This window comes from Carassius auratus, unplaced genomic scaffold, assembly GCF_003368295.1.
Source record: "Carassius auratus strain Wakin unplaced genomic scaffold, ASM336829v1 scaf_tig00215912, whole genome shotgun sequence".
NCBI lineage: Eukaryota > Metazoa > Chordata > Actinopteri > Cypriniformes > Cyprinidae > Carassius > Carassius auratus.
The window spans coordinates 1,516,142-1,536,088 of NW_020528306.1; the positions used below are offsets into that span (position 1 = coordinate 1,516,142).

Consider the following 19,947-nt stretch of genomic DNA (forward strand, 5'->3'; position numbering starts at 1 on the left):
CGTGATGCGCTCATCTCGCGCACACTGGATCACAAACAGAAATGTCGTAACATCCATCAAATTAAATAACGTTAACTAAGACTAGAAGGAATGGGATGAATAACAAACTGACCAAATTTCCAATGGCAAAACAGAAAAGGGAGAACGAGGCTGGTTGGCACAAGAGTAACTATGGGTTTGAGTCAGAGAGCAAATTTGTGTCAGTAAACAAGTCAAGTTCAGCAAATGTGTTTTTTTTTTAGCAGTGGATGTGTGTTAGTTTCAAAAACCTTTTAAATTACAATCATTTGGTGTATTCTGTTCTTCAAGTGAACAATAACTGATATGAATTCAAACAACAGTCAGCTGTGTATTTAGGTAGATTTTGAAAGGTTGAGTTGTGTTCTGAGGACAAGGACATTTTTCATAAATGTCAGGTCGAGGAAAGTTTTCAAATGCGTTTCTTGTGTTTAATTTGAAGTAGTCTACATCTTTTAAAATGGCCAAACCAATGGTTTGATATAATTGTTACTTTATACATTATTGTTGTTTCAGTAGCATAATTGTTTTAAGGCATGTATCCAAACAGAAATGGACTTAAACCTATAATAATAAATATATAGAATTAAAAGTTTGTTTTCGCTGTAAATTCATTATTTGTCTTATAACACTAAGTGATATATATATATAGTCTGTATTTTTTAGTTTTTTTTTAATACTGTTTTACTTCATTGTTTTATGTATTCGTTCCACTGTATGTCCACACATGTAGCGAAATTAGAATAATGCTCAACTTGAACTTGCACGCAAGGAAATCCTGTTAAATTAATCGAGCATCACATGCAAGCACAAGCAGACATGCATCGAGTTGGACTGATTTCACAAGCTTCAGTCTCCATCTAGTGGACATGAATTGATAGAAAATGTAGAATATAATGCATGCAACACGCTGTTAGCCTACTGGTTTTAAAATAAGTAGGCTATTGAACGCGCATTCATATGTCACCTTTTAACAAATTGTATTTAATTTTAAAACTGTCGTGAGAGGGATAAAAATTTAAAGTCAATGTAAAGTTCATACATTACTCAACATTCAAACTTCTGCAATTAAAGCGATAAATGAATGAGCAAAACGCTCTATTTAATTAAGTTACTATTAGGGCTTTATGGGAAAATACTCGATATAATAATTGCTAATAAGTAGGCTAATATATAACACATAATTGAGATTTGTCGCTGATGGTTTATTTAAACAGACATTTTAATACATCCACTTTCCAGGATTTTAGACTAACAAATATATTACCATTTATTAATTTACATTAAAACTATCATATAAGAGCAATGACAGAAATATCTTATATTACAAGTCTAAAATGACAAGAGTTCGTGAGTTTTCCGGACAGTTCAGCAGTGAGGAGGATACACCCTCCGCAGAGTGTCTATGACAGGAACAGTCTTCAGCTCAGGAGTTCTTGTTGGCACTGGTAACAAACTTGGAGTCACACATGATGTCGGTCTGGGAAATACATAACTGTAGTCTGGTGTGAGATGATTAGCAGAGTTTTTGTGAGAAGACGCCGTTGATTTGGCCATGATGCTGTCAATGCTGAACGAACACTTCTGGGTTTTGTTCTCGGGCCTTTGCTGGATTTCTGGAGCTTCATGGACCTTAATGTTCAGTGTCTGATACTGGAAATATAGAGGTGGCACCATGATGCCATCCGGCACTGGCAAATATCCAATAGGATTAGCCTGGGCTGGAACCGGCCCAGAAACACAGTAAGGACGTCCATATGCTCGATAACTTAACGCTGGATGGAAAAGCAGCAGGTTGTCTTGAGTGAACTCGAGTTGGTTCCTCTTGAATCTTTTCCTTCTGCGCAGAAAGCTGCCGTTGTCAAACATGTCCTCAGATGCGGGGTCCAGGGACCAGTAGTTCCCTTTTCCCGGGTTTCCAGGCTCTCGTGGGATCTTGATGAAGCAGTCGTTGAGTGACAAGTTGTGTCTGATGGAGTTCTGCCACGCGGGGAATTTCTCCTTGTAGTAGGGGAACCTGTTGCTGATGAAGTCGCAGATGCCGCTGAGGGTCAGCTTCTTCATCGGGCTCTGGAGGATCGCCATGGTTATGAGGGCGATGTAGGAATAGGGAGGTTTGACGGCGGAGGTCTGCTTCGGAGCGGACGCGGTGGAGAAGCTGCTCTCGCTCTCTCCGGAAGACTCGGACCCTGAGTGGTCCGCCTCCGTGGGGTCCTTGCAAGGCACGATGAAATACTCTCGGTCACTATCACTGTGGTCTCCTCCACCGATGTCTATTTCATCGTCTTCAGAAGAGAGGGGGGTACGCTGCACTTCTTCGTAATCCTGTGAAAGGGTCATGGTTGGAGACCATGTGCTGGACGCGGCTTGTGATTGGTGAAGCTTGTGGCCGGTTTGCAGGACTCATGGAAATAAGGACTATTTATGAGAGGCCACACGATGGTCAGACCAAAAGGGGTGGAGTGTCACCACAGGGATTCAGGACAGTCGGACAGGTGTGGGGGGTCTTTGACCTGTTTAAACAATCCGCATAAGAGATGCGGATCCCAAACACCCCATTAGAGCATCTCAAACTAATGAGATGGCGAAATAATTGGACCAGGTTAAATGTGAAATTTCCCTCTTTTATTTTTGCTAAGACAAACGTTCTGGCAACTAGATTTTTACTTCGTTATTTTGCTTGTTAAATAAGGAACATAATGTAAGACGTTTTTATCTTTATTATTAATTAATTCAGCCTCATTATTGAAATAATAAACTGACATTATCAAATGCACTTCCAAATTATGAATCTATTTTAAACGCACGTGCCAAGTTTCATGTACAAATATATATATATATATATATATATATATATATATATATATATATATATATATATATATATATATATATATTTCTTTTTAAGTGTTATGCAAGGATTGAGTGTAGAAAAAAGAAGAGAAACTATATACATTCTATTATTATTGTAATAGCCTATTTTAAAAATATATTTGATGACGCTTCCTTGAGGATTATTTGACCTGAAGCACATTTTTAAATTATGGGTCACATCACAACAAAATGTTTTTCTGCATGTGGTTACACCGACTTGTTTTTAAACTTTAATAACGTTTAAAATAAAATATTTAATCCTTATTTTAATAGGCTAGCTATAATAAAATATAATGCTAACATTTTTCAAGCATTTTAAATGTCCACACATTTGAACACTGATATTTGCTCTTTAAGCTACAGAAAAAAAGTGTATCTATTTACCCATTTATTTATTTATTAAATTGTATTTATCTTTTATTTATCATTTTAATGTGTTTTAGATCCGGACAAAAATTAGCGTCATGTCACTGAACGTTTTCTTTAAAAAGCCACGTAATTCACTTCCAGTAAAAATACAATCGTTATATTCTATATGACCTTTTAGGATTCATCTCCAATTCAGAAGCAGGTTAGCGCAGTGGGAACCGGGACGTGTGATGGGGAATTTTCACACCACGCCTAACTACCGGTTTAAAAGACTGATTTTCCCCCGACACCCCCTGGGTTTCGTTTGGTTTGTCACCTCAAGATACCCGCGGGTGGTGACCATGAAAATGGCAATGGCCCGGCTCCCCGCACTGAAAGAAGAATGCCGGTAAACGAGCCTATCAACATCAGAATCAAATAGGAAACGGCGCAGCTTTAGCCTACAGGCCAGGGGCGAGGTTTATTGGAGGGCATGAATAAGCGCAGCAATCCTCAAAGCAAACCTTCTTGTGCGCGGATGTGTGTTAAAACTGTTCACAGTCATCTCAATTGCAAATTAAGGGGTCCATCCACTTCCTCAGGTGTGGAAGGGGTTGCATGTAAATTTCTGAGAGTACTTGAAAGCTGTGTAAACTAACAGAGCTATTTGCTGCACTCATTCATATACCAATTTAAAGAAATCCAAAGACCTACACTGATCTTAAAGTGTTTGTACTCAGTATTAAGGCATCTAATACCACAAAGCATGAAATGCAAAATTGTTGTTATATAACACATAGAAGCATTAGCGAAACATTAATGAAATTTGTGACATTTGTGAACATTTTTTGTAACTCTTTTACATGCATGCATTTGGAAGACACTTCTAAATAGCTCTGTGTTGTGTTGCATGTTCACATTATATAATTTCATTAAGATTTCTTTTGCTCTTAGTTATCATAATATATGTTCCACTAGAGACACTCAACAGTAAGTAAACTCTGCCAACCAATTTTCGCAAAGCATGTTAAATGTCCATTTTCGCCTTGTCACAGAAAGTGTTAAGTGGGTGCTTGTAATGATGGATCCCACATTGAAAAAAGAGTAAATTTAACATGTTAGAAGAGTAAGACTACGTTTATTTTTTTACAGGTTACTGCTATTTTACACTTCACTCTCTGACAAGTCTATGTAAAATGATTAGTAACGATCACCCAAATTAATTGCAAAAATAAAAACATACTCTTAAAATAAAACTACCAGAAGGTCACCGGTTCGAGTCTCAGTGCTGGCAGGAGCTGTAGGTGAAGCTGTAGGGTTACCATAATTGGCAAATGTCATGACTTTCACTTTAATGTTCCAATATATGTGTCAAAAATGTAAACGTAAAATAAATTACACTTTGCGTTTAAGACATTTCAGTTATTATCAGTTTTACTTGTTTGCAATGTGGCGCACAGATGCTTTAAGGGTTTTTAGTACATATTCTACATGTTTAGGATAATAAGTGTCAGATTTGAACACTTTTTCTATTCAAAACATAATGAAGCATGACAAGCACCTATTACTGTCGGAAGATTTGCAACCCAGGTACAAAAACTGTGGGTTGCAAACTGAAACATTTGTCTTTTGAGATTGCTGATATTGTGTGGTAGATTGTGCATATAGTTTCCGCCAGATATCATCTACTCCATGCAGTCTTTATTACACATGCCTGAAATAAACTCTTTCTTCAGAATGTCACCATCAAGGATTCGACCTGAAGTAAGAAGACAGTAAATGGTAAATTATGTATCAAACCATTTTTAAATGTAATAAAGCAAAGGTGTTGTTCTGGTTAAATATTTACCTAAATATTTTATTTACACGCTCTCATATGCTTTATTTGTACCTGAATTAATATATTTAATACATCTTCTGACACACTCCCAGGAACTTCAAATGCTATAGTCAGCATACTCTGAAATAAAACAAATACATAAGCAAAACGTTAAAAACTTGTTTCATGAACAAAAATGACGAGAGCGTCTCATTTCTCCAAACAGCTCAAGTTACATTACAAATGTACATTAGCTTTCAAAAGTAAGGTTTTTAAAATGTTTTTGAAGGGAATCTCTATGCCCACCGAGGCTGCAGTTATTTGTTCAAAAATTCATGGAAAAGGGCAATATTGTGAAATATTATTGCAATTAAAATGAACTGTTTTAATATATTTCAAAATGTTATGTACTACCTCACTGTAATGCAAAGCTGACTTTTCAGCAGCCCTTACTCCAATCTTCAGTGTCATAATCTCATATGTTGATTTGCTGTCGAGACACATTTCGTAATATGACCATCAGTGCTGTGCATGAATAGAAAGTTCATAAGACCAGCATTTATATGAATTAGAAATATTTTGTAACATTATAAATGTCTTTACTGTCACTTTTGATCAAGTGAATGTAACCTTGCTGAATTAAAGTATTAATTTCTCTCTCACACTCTCTCTCTGTCTCAAAAAAAAAGTTTGAATGGTTGTGTGCATAATAATTTTAGTAAGAAATTGCTATTCATTGTGTTATAAAGTGAACTTTAAACAAAATGCATGAAATCAGCAGCAGGTTTTTATAAGCAATTTTACTAATTTCTGTTTGTACTCAAAAACATTTCTAATAATACTTTAAAAGTGTCAGTACAACACTTATTTGTATTTCCCCAGGTGTAAAACACTGCTGTACTTCTCTGGGACATTGCATTTCCCTTTACAGATATTTAAACCATTGTTTGTCTGTGTTAAAAGTTACACACTTCCTTTTCCCCTGTAGAATAACAAGAGAAAACAGAGCTCTCATTTACATGAAAAGAGCAGTGAAGCCTGGCTCTGAAGGGGGAGGGTCGGACAGACTGGGTGGATGCGGGAAAGTGACCCATCTAATGCTAAGAGCTCCTCTGGAGAGTTTGGTTCAAGGATAGAAGGACACTGACAATATTTAACATTTATCGAACCTTCAGGTTAAAACAAACCCTGAGATGAACCTTATAGAAAGACTATCCGGATCTTTTTTTTATTTTTACCTCAGAAGTGAAAAATATTCAATAAACCAATTCATCTTCACCTTGCCTAGATGTGGTTGGCTTGTTTTCACCAGCTGCAACTTTTCAGCTAACCTGCAGAACACAAGATCTCATGACATTCAAATGTGAAACAAGCACACTGATTGATGTCCAAGGCCTTCAATAAACAGCCTCCTCTTACATACCCATATGTACTGTATTAGACAGGTGTACACTCTTAGCTAAAACCTTTCAAAGGGTTTGACTACACTGATGGCCCCTAATCCTGGTGTGATGCGGAGGAGCTTTGGGGCCAAATGGGCCACAGTCGGGGTTGAAAGGCAGTCCGTGTGGAAGTGCTTCTGTACCTTTACTGCAAACACTGCTATAATTCTCTGCAGCTGGGCCGAGCCATTCACATTTACTCTGTCTTGCTGTAATTCCTCTTAAAAAGAGTGTTTTTGAGTAAGTCATTAACATTAGGATGAGGTAATGTAGTGTTTGATCCTCATCAGATACACATAATCCTGTAAGGGGTTCAAATCCTTAACTATAAAGCAAGAACAATTTATAATGAATATGATTATAATTCCCCACAACACATTTCTGACATGTTTGAGACAGACGCCAAAATCCAGTGAATCACATGCAACTAGGGATGCGCAATATATTGCTATTGAACCTTTGCCGGTATTAACATTCATTAGAAGATATTTTTTTTAAACACTAATTATGTTTATAACATTAAATATTACCTTTAGCTAATTTCAAATTGAGTATCATTGTTCAGAGTGTACATTATAGTATTTAGATATCTACATTCACCGAAGCATGTAAAACAATTTATTTAGTTTACTAGTTGGTTTAGTTTAGAACTTTGACAAGAAATTTACTGGTCATCGGCCATAACACACACACACACACACACACACACACACTCTCTCTCTCTCTCTCTCTCTCTCTCTAAATATATATATATATATTGGTACTGCACCTTCTCCTGAAAGTGAATCTTTAAACACACATTTGCACTTCAAAAAATATCTTCTGTTTTTAAGCAAATGTCAAAATAAACATCCCATTTTTATAGTGTATAGTGTAAATTGTAATGCTGTGATGCCTGAATTGATTCTGTTTAATTTTGGTTCTCAGATTTTATTTTCAAATTCATTTAGACATTTTAACTGTATAAAATGCTAATATCGACCATCATTATCAGCTTTTGAGTCTCAGCCAGAATTTTAGTATCAGTCCATCTCAAATAAGAACATAAAGGTCTATGGTTCTCACCTCACCATGTCTCTGAGCTCCACCATCTCACTCTCATTCACTAGATCAGTCTTATTGATGATCAGCAATCAGCTGCCTAAAAACATAGAGTAGAATTCAGTCACATTCACAATCACCTGATAACATGTGTATGTACAAAAGGCAGACGACACCTCAGAGGGTCGCATATGGCTTATTTGTCATAAAAAGCAAATCGCTTCTTTGTGCATCTACAGTTGCTGTACGCAAGTATGTGTGATTACAGTCGTACAATACACCAATAGAACAATACAGTACGAGAACAACTCATCACATTCTCCCTCTCTTTTGTCACTCTCTTTATTGCTTAGTGTTCGATGTCCCACTCTCCCTTTGTAACTAAATGTGTGTGTGTGAGTGTGTAAACACACTTTGTTGTGTTTCATCCATCCCCCTGCCTGTTGTTGAGTCGTGTGTGGGTGGCATGGTTCGTGTCAGACTCAAAAGGCGCTTGGTAGGAAAACATAAACAGAGAGCAGAACTGGTTTTTATGACTTCTGACACTTGAGAGCATTTCAACATGCCTCTGAACCCCAACAAAAACACCCTGACTGCAGCCGGAGAGGGGAAGGAGCTGGGCTGGAATCGGATATGTTTTTGCACAAACACCAGTGCCAGCTGTCACATTTAATAGAGATAACAGACATGAATAGGATTTTAAAAGACCACACAAGAGGTGCTCATAAAAATCTTGGTGATTGGACAATTAGATTTTTGGATTCTTGTATTACATCTTTTCTTCTATTTTTAACACCATATTTATATTTTATTGAATCAAATAAATGTTTACCTTGCAGCTTCAATGATAAGACACTCTGGCGTCTCTTCTGTTAGATGCTAAAAGACAAATAGGAAATGACAATAATTACATAACATCCAAAAGAACTTATGAAAACATACAAGGTTTGCATTTTATTTTAATTATATTTCAGGGATGCAGCACTATCGGTTCTCGGCTGAATATAATAATAATGATAATAATGAAAAAAATATTTTACATCAATTAATAACACTGTAAAATGTAATCTTTATAATTTTTTGCACAGTGTACATTATAATGTTGTGATGTTTACATTTACTTCTACAAGTTAAATGTAATTTTTAAACACATCTAAAAAAGGTTAATTATGTATGGCATAATTAACAGTATGGCATTTTAATTTTGGAAAAATTTTGGAAGAAAGTTTAAACAAATAATTATCAAAAATGGTTTTAGTGTTTTATTTTAAATTCATTTAGAATTTAATTTTAATACAAAAATGTATTGTTACTGACATATGTTTAATTATCAAAACAATAAAAAACAAAAATCCTCTTAAAAAAATCATCTTAAAAAGGGTTGTTATGTCTTCAAATAAAACAATATAGCTTGATGTACTTTCATGTCTAAGATCTCTCTAACCATGAGAAAATTGCATTGAGTGGTAAAATATTTGCTATCAATTTGCCAATATGCAATAAAAATTTGGCTCATCCAATCAGAATTTGGAGTCTGGACTTTATCAGTTATAAGATCAACATTTGATGTCTCATTAGATTCTGTATACTTCTGCACTTATTCTGTTCAGCTTCCTTCCTGAAATTACATCTTTCACATCGGTATAGATGAGAAAACTGACATCACTGCGATTACAAGCTGTAAACACACTAAAAGAAATCCAATTTCCAAGATATTATAACTTCTGAATAGTTTGCTTATTGAAAACAATCCAATTTATTTTCTGGGAGGAGAAACTGGAGGAGGCATGTCTCATTCTCTGCGTTCATTATGTAAGAGTGATACAAGCCTCATCATCTGTCTGCACAAATTTCAATCCGAGATCAAGGCACACGAGGGCACCTGATGGGCATGTCTGTGCAAGTCAAACCCCTCACCTGAAGTATTTATTGTATGAATGAATATATCAGGTGACAGAGCAGGACAAAATGTGACAGGCCCATTAGAGGGATTTGCTGGGATATCCATTATTTCTTTACTTTCTATCAAGCCCTCCTCTGTCTTCACCTCAACAGGCACTCAGAGAACCCCAGTGCCGGGGTGCCACCTCTGCAATAAAAAGACTGACTTGCCAAGAATGACACCACTAAATTGCAGCCTATTACCCAGGTGTCAATACCAGCCTGAAGTGTGAAGAGGAATGACTGGGGGGAAGATATTTCAATGGGACATGATACTCGAAGACTAACATAAAATAAAATAATTCTCTGTAAAGACCAAGTAAATGTAACACCTTCAAGTGACATGGACCCAACTTTGTGTTTGTTTATTGTTTCCCCATGTAAAGCAATACAAGGCCAAATCATTTAATAACTCTACAATTGAAAATACAAAATAAGTTTTAAATGTAAAACATTATAATAGTAATTGTTTTTTAATTATATTCAATTCAAAAATATGAAAAAAATAATTTTTATGTTTTATAATCTATTATTTTATCAGGATCATTTAAATGGGATGTGTTTATTTTATTATGAATATTATTTAAGTTAAGATAGATATTAATCCTCTTCATTTTATATTTCACAGTTCATATTTAATTATTTTTCTATAATGTTTCATAATGTAAAATATAATTTATGAAAATGTTTTATATTTATTAATTTATACATTTTTATCTAATGATTCCTAAAAACAAAAAAAAAACAAAAAAAAAACATTTCAATTAAATCCCTGTACTGAAAATGTAATGAACACAAACACACACGCGCACACACACACACACACAAACACAAACAAAATCGAAATATTTAAAATTATTTCTCTATTTACTGTAAATACACAAATGGTAAAACACTTAACTGAATTACCACTGGAATATTTTTTTTATGAGAAATGATGTAAAGTATAATTTCACCACTGGAAGGTTTAGCAAAAAATAATGTACAATTATATTCTATACTACAGTGTAGCATTCTATTAGGTTTGGCAGTGCTAATCAAGTTACTGGAAACTTTTTTTGCCTTAAAACTCTAGTAAAACAGCTTAAATGGGTTATTGGTTATTTAAAATGCATAACAAAATTTTACGGCTGGCTAAAAAATTATCTAGCTACAAGGTACATTTTGTTTGTTTCCATGCTTTCCAACTTTTCTTGTCAAATTTATTTCACAGTTTCATGTTACAATTTGAGGCCATCTTGTTCACATAATGGAGTTTTGTCAAACTGTCAGGGTAGAATAAGAACGTATGATAAATATTTGATAGAAGTGTAATGAAGGCAATGTTCTTAAAAGGCATCAGATACATAACCCATTCAGCCCACAAGCATCCTCTGAAGAAGGGGAGGGGCTTATCCCCCTGAGGCTCCTAGGAGTGACAGGCCTGTCTCAGCCAATGACAGTGAAGAGGGGCTTGTGTCTGAGCTCTGAGGGTCCTGCACAGCACTGGCCCTTGACACATGTCACTCATGAACACAGGCTGGCTGAAGTGATGCTGCTGACCCTTCCTGTCTTTCCATTGATCTCTGTTCCACTTTCAATTGCTTTAGTCCTTTTTGCTACGTAGGAGAAAAAATCCTTTTCCCAAAGATGTCTAAATTGTCTTGCAAAAACAAAACAAAAAACATTCTAAGTCATAAAACCCAGCCTATAGTCTAAGAATCTGTGCAAATCTTGATGCACATGAAATACAGTACCTGGATCCAATCCAGTTGTCTCTAGAAGGATGTAGTCAAACTTTCCTTTCTTCTCCATTAGATTTTCAATAGCTTTTAAACCATTGTCTCTGTCAAAGACACGGGTGACAATGTTTTATCTAACATAATTAAATATATGCAAGTATATACTAGTTTGAGATTGGTAAGAAGTCTCTTATGCTCACCAAGGCTGCATTTATTTGATCAAAAAATCTAGCAAAACAGTGATATTGTGAAATGCTGTTACAAAATAACTGTTTTCTTTTTTAATGTAAAATGTAAATTATTCCTGTGATGGCAAAGCTGAATTTCCAGCATCATTACTCCAGTCTGTGTCACATGATCCTTCAGACATCATTCTAATAGGCTGATGTAATGCTTAATAAACAATTCCAATTATTTTAAAGGTAGAAAACTGCTGCTTAATATGTTTCTGGAGACTATGATCATGTTTTCTTCAGGATTCTTTGATGAAAAAATTTCAGAAGAACAGCATTTATTTGAAATATAAATATTGTGTTATATTAAGTCTTTATTGTCAAATTGATAATTAATTATAATAAAACATATATATTTAATGTTTCCTTGCTGAATAAAAGCATGGATTTCTTTCCAAATATTTTGTGTTATGACACAGCAGTAGTTATAATGTTTCTTATAATCCCATATAAATAATAAGTAATTAGAAACAATTAAATGATTAAAACAAGGACAACAGTTATTTAGTCACTGGAATGTAATGGAAAGCAGAACGAGTGACTCTCCATTTAAGCCATCTTAAAAAGTGCAAAAATAGTTCTGTGGTCCACATGGAACTATATTTATTCTTCAAACTACAGCACACACAGACACACATTCATATACTTTATAATTTTGTCCTAGTATTTAGTAGTAGTCTGATCAACTTTACTTGACAGAGCAGCACATGTAGCCATTATTCAGCTCCATCCACTCCTCCTACAGCTCTCCTACCTGACTGCAGCTAAAGACTTCTCCAGAGCACTGCCTGCAGCACAGCACAGGCTCAGCCTCTCAGCAGCAGCCCAGTATTACAGACTACAGCTAGAACGTTTATAATCTCTGCACTTTTGATCAAATTGTTCATGGATATGGTCCAAATGACAAAAAAAAAATACAAATAAAAATAATAATAGTATGATTATGAAACATTAAAAAAGATAACCATGTTAAAAAGACCAAACCACAATGAAAATGTGGGTCTTCCACAAACAATGAGATCCTACTTCTCTACTGCACTGATTAAGGAAATAGGGAATGCTTTGCTGCCCTCTCCTGGTCATAACAGCAAGAAATCCTAAGGGACTGTGAGGACTCGGGACACATAATGGCATTTAGGCATAAGAACTAGACTAGGGTTCTTTTGATTGCTTATTTGTTTGCTCATTTTCTAACTTACCTTCACCAAATTCATTAAGAATGACAGCTAGTCGTTTATTATGTTGCTCTGTTAATATGTAGTTCATAAGTGTTGTCTTTCTAGCACCTGTATTTGGAAAAGAGAGAACTAAAGTTAAGCTACTGCGAAAAAAAATCTAGAATTTTAAGTAAACAATAACACATATTTGCATTAAAAAAAATATGCTTTTTTTCTATGCTGACCCAAGTATCAAGTGATGATGGTAACAGGTATCTGAGCTGTGTGTCCAGTTGACTTCTCCTTAATGGGAACTAACTCTGGACATTCATCCTCTTCCTCCATCACTGAGATCTCCTGAACTAATCAGAGCCTATAAACACACAAACAGGAATTCAGAGTAAATGGGCTTTATAGCATGACATTACAGGATATTAATTTTTCAATGATACGAGGACTCAGTGTAGGGGCATCTTACAGGGGAGGTCGAACATAAATTTGAAATATATTATATTTAATTGTTTGATACAAGCTGTTACAGTTTTTTTAAATTGCTTAGACACTAAAAGTAGTACTTGAGGCCCACTCAGTGAAACCATCCACTCATATACTTAATCTTTAGACCTAGTCTGCAAAACTAACTGTGAAAACAGTGGGTATAGAAAAGATGTAGCTAATCACCTTCTCAGTGGCACACAAAGCCGATCTGACTTTGATTCGCTTAGCATGAAAAGAGCTTTCTTGGATCATGTCGGTTCTTGGTAGTGCAACTGAAGCAAACTATTAACTATGGGTGGCAAGGCACTGTCAAAAGATCTCTGGGATAAAGCTGTGGAGAGGCACAAATCAGGAGATGGATACAAAAAAAATTCTAAGACTTTATCAACTTTACCAATGTTAATACATTTGTACATAATAAAGGCCTTTATTATGTATATCTCTGAAGTAGGCAACCAGAAGAAGTGGAATTAATGTTTCACTGAGCTATGTGCTGAAGTAATAACGGTCCGAGCTGCGCTTGGACTTGAAGTTACAGTTAGTTAAAAAGGATTTGAGTGGTGTTTTAACCTGCTGTTTAACATTTCAAGCTGTATTTAATAAGTTTATATACAAAATAAATAAATAGATGAAATAAATAAACAAACAAACAAATAAATAAATAAAGAAAAGAAAAGCACAAGGTCAAATATAATGACAATTATAAAAAAATGATTTATATAGACTAGAACACCTGTTAGCAAACAATTCAAGTACCTAACGCTTTATGTACACAAAGAACATGCAGTGCTTTCTTTAATATATAGAAAATATAATTTCTAATATATATATATATATATATATATTTACTTAACATCTAGTAAAAAATAAATAACAAAAGCACATAATAAAATCAATAAAACGTTTTTTTTAAATAGATCGTATAAAATAAAAACTCATCATGAATAAATCATCATAAATAAATGCTGTTACGTTAACTTAGTAAAATAGTAATTTTGGAGTGCAATTCATGACTCCAGGGGTCGCAGCTGTCCTGTTTCACATCTCTCTGACTATATTTCATTCCTTTCAGCAACTTGACCGAGTGTGAGAAGCAGTTTATTTACAGGTACCACAATAACAACATAAACATAATTTTATCAATCATATTTTATCAAACATCTATCGATAAAATATATCCTGGCTTGTTTTATTTTGTATCTTAATGTAAACCGGTATTTTTGTTTATAATGTACTGCAAACCTCGTCACCCATTAAACCCATTTGTTTTAAGTAAACCCACCCTTAATCTTCATATCATCGTTTAGTCTCTCTCTCTCTCTCTCTCTCTCTCTCTCCCTCTCTCCTTCTCTCTCTCCCTCTCTCTCGTTTAAATCCACTTTGTTTGGGTTGAAGTTAAATGCGGAAGTTTCCGCCCAGTAAAGCCTCTGATACCGCGAAGATGAGGCTCGCGATGCCATCAGCGCTCTTCCCCGCTCCGTGGCTCTGCGTGGACTGAGATCAGACTCGCATGGCTTCTCTGCCAGCGTCAGAGCGGAGAGCATTCGCTCTCAAAATCAACAGGTAATGTTCATTTCCTTTGGCTGGACCTCATAGCTCGTGCACTGACAGATCCCAGGGAAGCTGAGCTGAGTTTAGGAGTCGTCTGTCTGTCTGTCTGTCCGCCCGCGGTCAGTGTTAAATCTCTGCAGGGAGTTTGGGTGAATTCCGGAGCAGGCAGCCACACGTTTGGGATACCATGACACTTGATAGTCTTCTTATCAGTTACGACTGTGTGATATTACAGATAAGTTCATTAGTTACAGCACTGATTCTGTATTTATCAGCATATTCAATTATTGAATTTTTTTCCCCCAGTATGGGAATCTCATTTTCAAATAAGTTTTGAATTGCAGTATTAGTAGGCTGACCTGTCACTTTCAGCATGCAGATGGTCTACATTCAGATACATCTGTGCTGTAAAAGTTATTAAGGTCCAGAGGCTTGCCACATGTATCCATTCAGGCAAAAAGAAAGGAAGAATGATTGAAAAAATATGGCAAAGCATTTCAGAGCAATTTTGCATTCATTTCCGTTTAATTCTAAATATGGATCTCCTGTCTATTTGATCATTTCCTCCACAAGCCCTTTTTTCTCCTTGGGTTATGACAGATCAGGACTGCCCCCTGCTTATGTGTGAAGTTAAGGTGGAAGTTTGTATTGTTCCTGTTTTATCGCACAACAGGTGGGGAGGAAATGAACATACGGACATAGTAGAAGAAGGGAGTCTGGTAATAAAACAAAGGGAACTGTGCTACAGGGTAATGATGTGTGTTTGGTGTTGTGAGTTTGTCACACAGACACACAAAGGTCCATTCATAACTGTCATATGCTACACTCCATTTTTTTTTTAGCAGATTGTTGGAATCATGCTATTCTTAATTCAAAAAGTGTCTTTGTGAATTAATGAGCTGAATTAATCATGTGTTTAATCACTAGTTTATCTGAGGAACTCCGAGATGTTGTGTTTTCTCAGTTTAACACCGGTCCAGGGTGGTGGAAGTGGAAGGCTTTAGGTTTGTAACAAAGTTGCTGCAGGTTTGATACGCACCAAGATGACATGTTGCAATTTTGCGCTGTATCCCAAGCTGCTGTCTGTGTACTCATGTTTTGGATGATTTTTATTTTAATTTTTTAATGACAAATAATCTACCTTCAGCAGCTGATCAGCTGATATTAAATATATATTTTTTAATGATTATTTATTGGTAGACTATATTTAATTGTGCAGCTCATTTTGCCTTTTTTTGCATTTAGATTACCTTTGCCATCTCACTTAAAATTAATCTTTAAAAATGCTAATAATCAAATCATAATGTTACATGTTATCTTTAGCAGCTATTGAAATGAATGACGATTTTTCATACTCTCGTACATTATAATGTTGTATTGCATAAAATTGCTGCACTTGATTGATTCAGATCTTTTTTACTGTTTTTTTTTTAAGTTTAACAAAACATCATAGAAATGTAATATTAAAAATGTTTCATCTATTGGGTGGAACATAATAATAGAAATAATAAACGCCCAATCTTACAGGAAAATGTAATTATTTTACGAGGTGACAATTTGGTATGATCCATATAATAAAAAACTTATGATTTTGAGAAAAAAAGTAGTAGTCCACACTAAGCCCTCCCTAAACATAACCATCACAGGGGCACAAGCAAACTGTATGAAAACCTATGACTGAGATCAGAAGTATGAACAGTGTTGGGTATAGTTACTTTGGAAAGTAGTTAGTTAAGTTACAACGTTACCATCAATTAAAAGTAATCAGTTATGATACAGCGTTACCTATTCATAAAAGTAACGCGTTAGAGTACTCATGCGTTACCAAAAATTAAAAGCCGTTTGCAGCGGCTCACACACGACAGACACAGCCCCCGGCCCCTTTAAATGCACCTAGAAGTCGTGACTCCCGACAACGAATAAATAACGTCATTCATCCGACTAAATTAACACTGCAGGATAACAATAACAGGAGAGACAGTCAGCAATAGGCTATTCCACATGGCGTTTTATTTATTTATTATCACAGAACATATTATTAATCAAAATTCGCACCTACCCAGCCCGGGTAGCCTAGGCTACTGTATATTATGAGCACCACAAGATAACTCCTGATTTTTCTTTAACTTTAAATAATGCAGTTATCAAAGTACAATTATGCTTACTTGTAAACACAACCTTAAACAGGCTTGCAGATTTAAATCCATTTAGAAATGATGAACAACCAGCCAGCCAACGATCTAACAGAAATTAACAGCTGCCTGTCAAACAAAAATGATAACAAACCGAATTAAATCCTTCACTGCCACACAAGCAAATGACAAATCGCTTAATAGCCGAACTAATTATTATTAAAGTGTCACTCACAGTCACAAGCCTAAATTCGCTGTAACACAGTCCTCTTACATTTACTCTTCAAAGTAGTGATTAAAACGTAGCAGAAGCAGATTTTCGAAACGTTTATCCGACAGTCGATTTCTTTTTCGTTGACAAATTGAAAATAATGTGCGTACTTCCATAAACCAAACGCTGTCCTCTCTGCTATCTTGCCGGGAGTTCGAAAAAAAAAAAAAAACCCACACACACAGGGTCAGGCGCAGGGCACAAACGCATCACAGCCATTGACTTTACGATCACAGAGCTTCGGCTCCGCTGATACATCCGCAGGTGGCACAGTAGACCTAGGCATACTGTCTGACAAAAAGCAGGCTGCAGTCGGGATTTTCCTTTCCTTAAAATAACGGACTACTTTTTTTAAAAAATAACGAAGTTACTGATTACTTACGCACGAAACTAACGCGTTAAGTTACAAATTTCAGGAAAAAAGTAATTAGAGTACTCTAACGCGTTACTTTGTAACGCGTTACCCACAACACTGAGTATGAATAAGCCACCTATTCGTCATAGCATAAAATAGTTATGAATTGCAATGCAAATGTGTCGGCCCATCTCTTTTATAGTGTGCTGCAGGTTTATATCCGTTGTCACACAGTATTTGGTAACTATGATTAAGAAATTAACAGCTACTGTTTCACTTCCTCTTTGTAAGAACACAGTAGGAAATTCAGAAGAACTCTATGATTTTAAAGAGAGATTCTAGTTTGTCTCTAAAACAAAGTCAAGCAGTAAGAAGCCCTGAGCAAATGATTTCCAGATTTTTATGCATGTGCAGCCTGACCAGCGCATCTCACTGGGGGCCGATACTTGCTGTGGCTGCAGCTGCTGTATTGCACAATCTTAACTTGTGCTGTCTCTTGCAGACCGCTTTGGATAGGGGGAAACGTCAGCACATACGCTGCAGATTTCTTCTTGCTCATGTACCGCCCTCCATGTCCCTTTTCATTTTCAGTGACCACAAACTTATTTGCATGTATGATGCATTCACACATGAAAAGTCCTTTGAACACAGCTGTGTTTTGTACTGATGAAGGGTGCCCTGTTCAAAAAATAAATAAAATTAAATATTCAGAATCCTTGGATTTTCCAGGCACATGGATGAATGTTTCTGTATGAGAAGTGACACTTAATATTTTTAGGACAGACAATGTGGTGACAACAGAATGTAATGAGACGTGGCAGACTATAAACGAAAGCCCTCATTCAGCAGAACGACTGTAGTTAAAGGAAACCCTTGACAGTATTATGAGAATAGTTTTTTATTTCAGTTATCTTTAGTGGATGTTGACCTTCAAGGGAAGTGGTGTTCTTGCACAATAGTGTTGTGAAGCACTCTGACCCACAATCATACTTGGCTGTGACGGCTAAGACAAACAATCATAGTCCACTCAAGCCGGAATGTGGCTGCTGCTGTCATGGCCGTACTTAGTACTTATGTTTTAAAGTGCTTTACAATTTATGTTTATTTAGTTTTCATAAGATGTCACTTTTGGTCATTGACCCTATTTCTGGATTATTTCTCTATATATTTTTTATTTATACATTGAATTAAAAGTTTCAAAGTCAGATTAGGTAAATAAAGTACACTATGTCAATAAACTAAATTTTTTTTGGGTCAGTATGATTCACTTTTTGAAAGAAATTAGCACTTTTCTTCAACAAGAATGCATTAAAATGATCAGAAGTGACAGTAAAGACATTATAAGGTTATAAAAGATTTCTATTTAAACAAATGCTTTCTATTCTTCAAAGAATCCTGAAAAACATTTCCACCAAAAATATTAAGCAGCACAACTGTTCAACATTATCGATAATAGTAAAAGTTGAGCAGCAAATCAGCATATTAGAATGATTTCTGAAGGATTGTGTGATACTGAAGACTGGAGTAATAGATGCTGAAAATGTAACTGTTGCCATAACAGGAATAAATTACATTTTTAGAAATATTCAAAAAGAAAACGGTTATTTTAAATTGTAATAATATTGCACAATATGACAGTTTTTACTGTATTTTTAATCAAATTAATGTAGCCCTGTTGAGCATAAGATTTGAATTTAAAAAAAAGAAAATCTTACTGACTTTAAAGGACCACTCCACTTTTTTTTTTTTTTTTTTTTTTTTTAAAGTACACAATGTGACTACAGGACAGTCAATTTTTAAATAGGAAAAATATAGATGCTCTTTGGTCATTTTTGAGCGAGATGCTAATGGTCTAATCAGATTCAATGATCTATGCTAAGCTAAGCTAAATGTGCTACCCAGAGATCAGCTGAATAGATTCGAAAACAGTAAAACTCAACTGTTTAACTCTAGGGGAGTTAGAAAATTAGCCTAATCTCGAAATAGTGGAGTGTTCCTTTAAACTTTTGAACGGTTGTAAAAAATAAATGGCAATATTGGTCCATAGTTAAAATAAAAACATACAGATGAATTTTATATTGATGAGAAGACTTAAAAACTTTCATGGTGTGAGAAAAGACATTGCTAAATGACCAAAGGCGACTGATTGACGTTTATATAAAGACTAGCAATTCAAAAAGTTGCACAGACAGAACTCGCTCCATCCCTTCCACCCTTCAGAAGTACTTTACCTGCTTGAGTAATCCTTAAAGTAGTGAACAAAATGACCCAAATGCTTATGATATAAACAGTTATCGTCAGATTGTATGATTTCATCAAGTCTGTAGCAATATCAGGATGGATGTTCATAAAGTGTGAGCTCCTCACATGTCGTGAGTGTTAGTTTGTGTGAAGTGTTCCCTATAATTACAGCTCCTGTCAAAGTTGATGGAAAGCCAGTGGAGCAGAAGGAGGGTCAAATAAAGACTCATTTCCCTGCACCCTATGTCATTATCTCTAGAGAACAGTCCATGGTAACAGAAATACCATCACCCAGATTCTCATGA

General features: G+C 35.5%; 2 protein-coding genes and 1 pseudogene across 4 annotated transcripts in view; 1 reads left to right on the top strand and 2 right to left on the bottom strand.

The window, feature by feature from the left end:
- Positions 1-1,208: 1,208 nt before the first annotated feature.
- LOC113096366 (forkhead box protein D5-like) lies at positions 1,209-2,435 on the bottom strand. The gene has a single exon (XM_026261739.1). The coding sequence runs from the start codon at positions 2,356-2,358 to the stop codon at positions 1,387-1,389; it is 972 nt and encodes a 323-aa protein (XP_026117524.1). The 5' UTR covers positions 2,359-2,435; the 3' UTR covers positions 1,209-1,386.
- An 8,326-nt stretch (positions 2,436-10,761) lies between these two features.
- On the bottom strand, positions 10,762-12,939 carry LOC113096395 (COBW domain-containing protein 2-like; annotated as a pseudogene).
- Positions 12,940-14,498: 1,559 nt separating this feature from the next.
- The window catches only part of LOC113096363 (dedicator of cytokinesis protein 8-like), a 39,970-nt gene continuing 34,521 nt past the window's right edge, over positions 14,499-19,947 (top strand). For all 3 annotated transcript variants that reach the window (XM_026261733.1, XM_026261731.1, XM_026261734.1), the window contains exon 1: positions 14,499-14,655. In XM_026261733.1, coding sequence (XP_026117518.1) covers positions 14,603-14,655 — 53 coding nt within the window. In that variant the 5' untranslated portion in view covers positions 14,499-14,602. The remainder of the gene's footprint in view (positions 14,656-19,947) is intronic.

Coding starts and splice junctions, on each gene's coding strand:
- LOC113096366 (XM_026261739.1), bottom strand. CDS start 2,358: ATGACCCTTTCACAGGATTACGAAGAAGTGCAGCGTACCCCCCTCTCT.